This window comes from Gossypium hirsutum, chromosome A05 (assembly GCF_007990345.1).
Source record: "Gossypium hirsutum isolate 1008001.06 chromosome A05, Gossypium_hirsutum_v2.1, whole genome shotgun sequence".
Lineage (NCBI taxonomy): Eukaryota > Viridiplantae > Streptophyta > Magnoliopsida > Malvales > Malvaceae > Gossypium > Gossypium hirsutum.
The window spans coordinates 1,144,756-1,147,788 of NC_053428.1; the positions used below are offsets into that span (position 1 = coordinate 1,144,756).

At 36.9% G+C, this 3,033-nt stretch overlaps 1 protein-coding gene across 2 annotated transcripts; it reads right to left on the reverse strand.

Annotated features, from left to right (window-relative positions):
- Positions 1-1,008: 1,008 nt before the first annotated feature.
- Positions 1,009-2,416, reverse strand: LOC107943665 (zinc finger Ran-binding domain-containing protein 2). Of its 2 annotated transcripts, none has more exons than XM_041112717.1 (4): positions 2,044-2,416; positions 1,523-1,909; positions 1,289-1,401; positions 1,009-1,212 (listed from the first exon to the last, which is right to left on the reverse strand). In XM_041112717.1, the coding sequence occupies exons 2-3, from the start codon at positions 1,897-1,899 to the stop codon at positions 1,311-1,313; spliced, it is 468 nt and encodes a 155-aa protein (XP_040968651.1). In that variant the 5' UTR covers positions 1,900-1,909; positions 2,044-2,416; the 3' UTR covers positions 1,009-1,212; positions 1,289-1,310. The 2 variants fall into 2 exon arrangements, with proteins under 2 accessions (XP_040968651.1, XP_040968650.1); XM_041112716.1 differs by having other exon boundaries at positions 1,523-1,912; positions 2,044-2,364.
- Between the last annotated feature and the right edge of the window lie 617 nt (positions 2,417-3,033).

Below are 3,033 nucleotides of genomic sequence, written 5' to 3' on the forward strand. Positions count from 1 at the left end.
AAGGTCTAGTAAGCAGTTTGGGTTTACAACAGGATTTCACTGTTGTATTTTGCGATAGCCAGAGTGCCATACATCTGACTAAAAATCAGATGTTTCATGAACGGACCAAACACATTGATGTCAGATATCATTTTGTTCGGGAACATGTTACGCAAGGTGACATTGTTATCAGCAAGGTTGCTACCGAGAAGAATCCTGCAGATATGTTAACTAAGGTGATCCCTGCATATAAGTTCAAGCATTGCTTGGACTTGATAGGTATTCGGGATTGATTAGCGCCAGAGAGGCGTTTGGAAGAGGTGATCCAGTTCGAGGAATTCACTATGATGTTCAGCTTGGTAAATTTCAAGCCAAGGTGGAGATTTGTTAAGAAATGGCTTAAAATTGGTAGTGGATTGTTGTTGTTGGTAGTGGGTTGTTGGTGGTAGTGGATTAGTGGATGGTTGTTGGTGTCCATTTTCAACCACAAATCTTTGCCAAAGTTTTGGACAATTATGTCCTTGAACTCTCTTATAAATAGAGAGGTTCATTAGCCATATTCATCATCCCAAACCAAGAGAGAGCAAAGCTTGTTCTTTGAAAGCTAGGATTTTAGCTTTCGGGTTTTCTATAGGGGTTGAGAGTTGTGAGGTTCTCGGGTTGTGTCTTGAGTGTAAAACACTTGTAATCTTCATCTTGTTATAGTGAAATTTCTTTTCGCCTCTGCCCGTGGACGTAGGCATTAAAGCCGAACCACGTAAATCCTTGTGTTCACTTTATTTTTCGTTCCGGTCAATTTACTTGTAGTCATATCGGAGTTCTCGAATCGATCCTTTCCGCAACATATATTCTTTTTTCTTGCATTGGTTTAAACAAAAGATCCCTATTGTGGTCCAAGAATACCCCTCTTTAACTTTGCTTTGCCTTTGCAGAAGTGAGCAATTGATGAATTTTAAGTCATAATAATCAAATATTCCTTGGACCATTTTTTTTAAAGTAGTCTTATCAAGAAAGATGAAAAAAGAAAAAGGCACAAAGACACTGATATAACATTGCTGATACCATACATCAATTACATGCATGCCCTATGTACTTTGATATTAGCTTAAGTACTTCAACTGAAGTCTTTCAAACATGATTCATCTAAAGATCTAAAATAAAGAAACAAACAAAAGAAAAAGAAAGCAAGATCTGGGATTGCCTTGTCTGATCTCTCTCTTGCGACTGCAGTACCTGAAACCAGAGACATATGTTTAGATACTATGTCTTAATTTCACAAATTAGGACAAACAGTTGTCAAGTTGTATACCCAAAAATGAAAATTTTATTAATTAGTATGAAGATTTGTGGGTGGAGTCCCTTGGTGCATTGCATCTGAAACATTCCATCCTGCTGGCGAAGTTGTGTTCATTGCAACCCGACCTTGTCAATTAATACCAGAAATTAGAAAAGATTTCACGTCCAACTTCATGTTTAAGCATGCAACATATATAAAATGATAACATGCACTTCATATATATAGTGTTAATTAATGGAAAAAAACCTGGTGCAAATCCAGTCTCCAGATTTCCAGTTAGAGCGACTAGAGCTGCCAGTGCTAAAACCATAACCCCTCATACGTGGGATGTCACTTTCAAATCCTCCGGATGATTCATCTTTGGCCGCACCACATTTGAAGCAGCTCGACCTGCTGGCGAAGTTGTGAGCACCGCAGTTGCCCACAGTGCAATACCAGTCACCAGGCCTAACATCGGGTCCAGTAAACCCGAAAGATGAGCCACCCCTGCCACCAAAGCTTCCATAGTCGCCGCCTCTGTCACCACCACCAGGTCTTGGTTCTCCACAGCGCTGGCATGAGTCCCTCCTTTGGAAGTTGAGGTGTTGGCATGACCTGCAATTCCAGTCTCCTGGCCTGCTCATATTTTCTCCCCTACTACGCAATATAGTTAAACAGAACTTAGAAGAGAGGTATATTATATATATACAGTCATGCATGCATCAACTTCATAATGAAGCATAGGAAATGGTACTCAAAGCTTAAAAAAAGTGCAGAGAGTTGCAGACCTTGAGAAAGCAGATATATAAGGGGTGAGTAAGCAAAGACAGGAACAATGAAGAAGAAAGAATGTGTTGTAAGCAAAGTTGTGGGTTTATTTTAATAAGGGGGTTTGGGTATTTATATAAGAGATTAGACCTTGAGAATTGGGAGGGATTGAAGAAGTAGGTTGGGCAGTGGAGGGCTTAGGGTTTTCTTTTTCATATTCTTCAATGTCACTTTAATTCCTTGAACAATGGAATCCCAATAAACTAAAATTGGAAAAAGAGATAAAGGAAATTTGAAATTAGATTCCAAAGGGGGGGAGAAAAAAGATTTAAAAAGCTCCAATTTCAACTCCTTTTTAGGGCTTCTAGTTGCATGTAAATGAGTGGCAAGTGCATGAGCACATGCAAATGATTTCATTATATTATTCACTTCCTAATATACCCTTCTTCCTGCATGTTTTTCCCTTTATATTCCCTACTTTTATAATTATAAATCTCACCCCTTTTTTTTCTCTTCATCAAAAAAAAATCTCTCTTTTTTCTTTTTATAAATTAATATTGAATTTCTTTTCTATTTTTAATTTCAGTCCAAAATTATATACCAACGATATATGGATGCAATAATAAAACGAGAACTCGAATTTCAGTATCAAGACAACAATGTTGGGAAAATAGTAACGAAAATCCAAAGGATTATGTCCAAATAGCGAATGCATAGGGGTAGCCCAAGGGGCAAGCAAATGGGAAAATTCTTTATAGCCCCTCCCTAACATTAAAAAAATTCAATTTAGTCCTTTTTAACTTTTAATTAAATAGAAGAATTACAATTTTAACCCTTTTAAAAGTTAATAATTTAATTTAAACATTTTTAATATAAATTTTTTAACTTTGACCCCCAAATTTTATGATATTCTTACATCAACCCCTAAACAAAATTTTTACTAACTTCATCCCTACGACAACATGTATGGTTCATTTAGCTTAAAGAGACAAATATAAAGAGACATCTGA

Coding starts and splice junctions, on each gene's coding strand:
- LOC107943665 (XM_041112717.1), bottom strand. CDS start 1,899: ATGAGCAGGCCAGGAGACTGGAATTGCAGGTCATGCCAACACCTCAAC. Junction 1,402..1,522: donor GGAGACTGGATTTGCACCAG/GTTTTTTTCCAT, acceptor TTAATTGACAAG/GTCGGGTTGCAATGAACACA.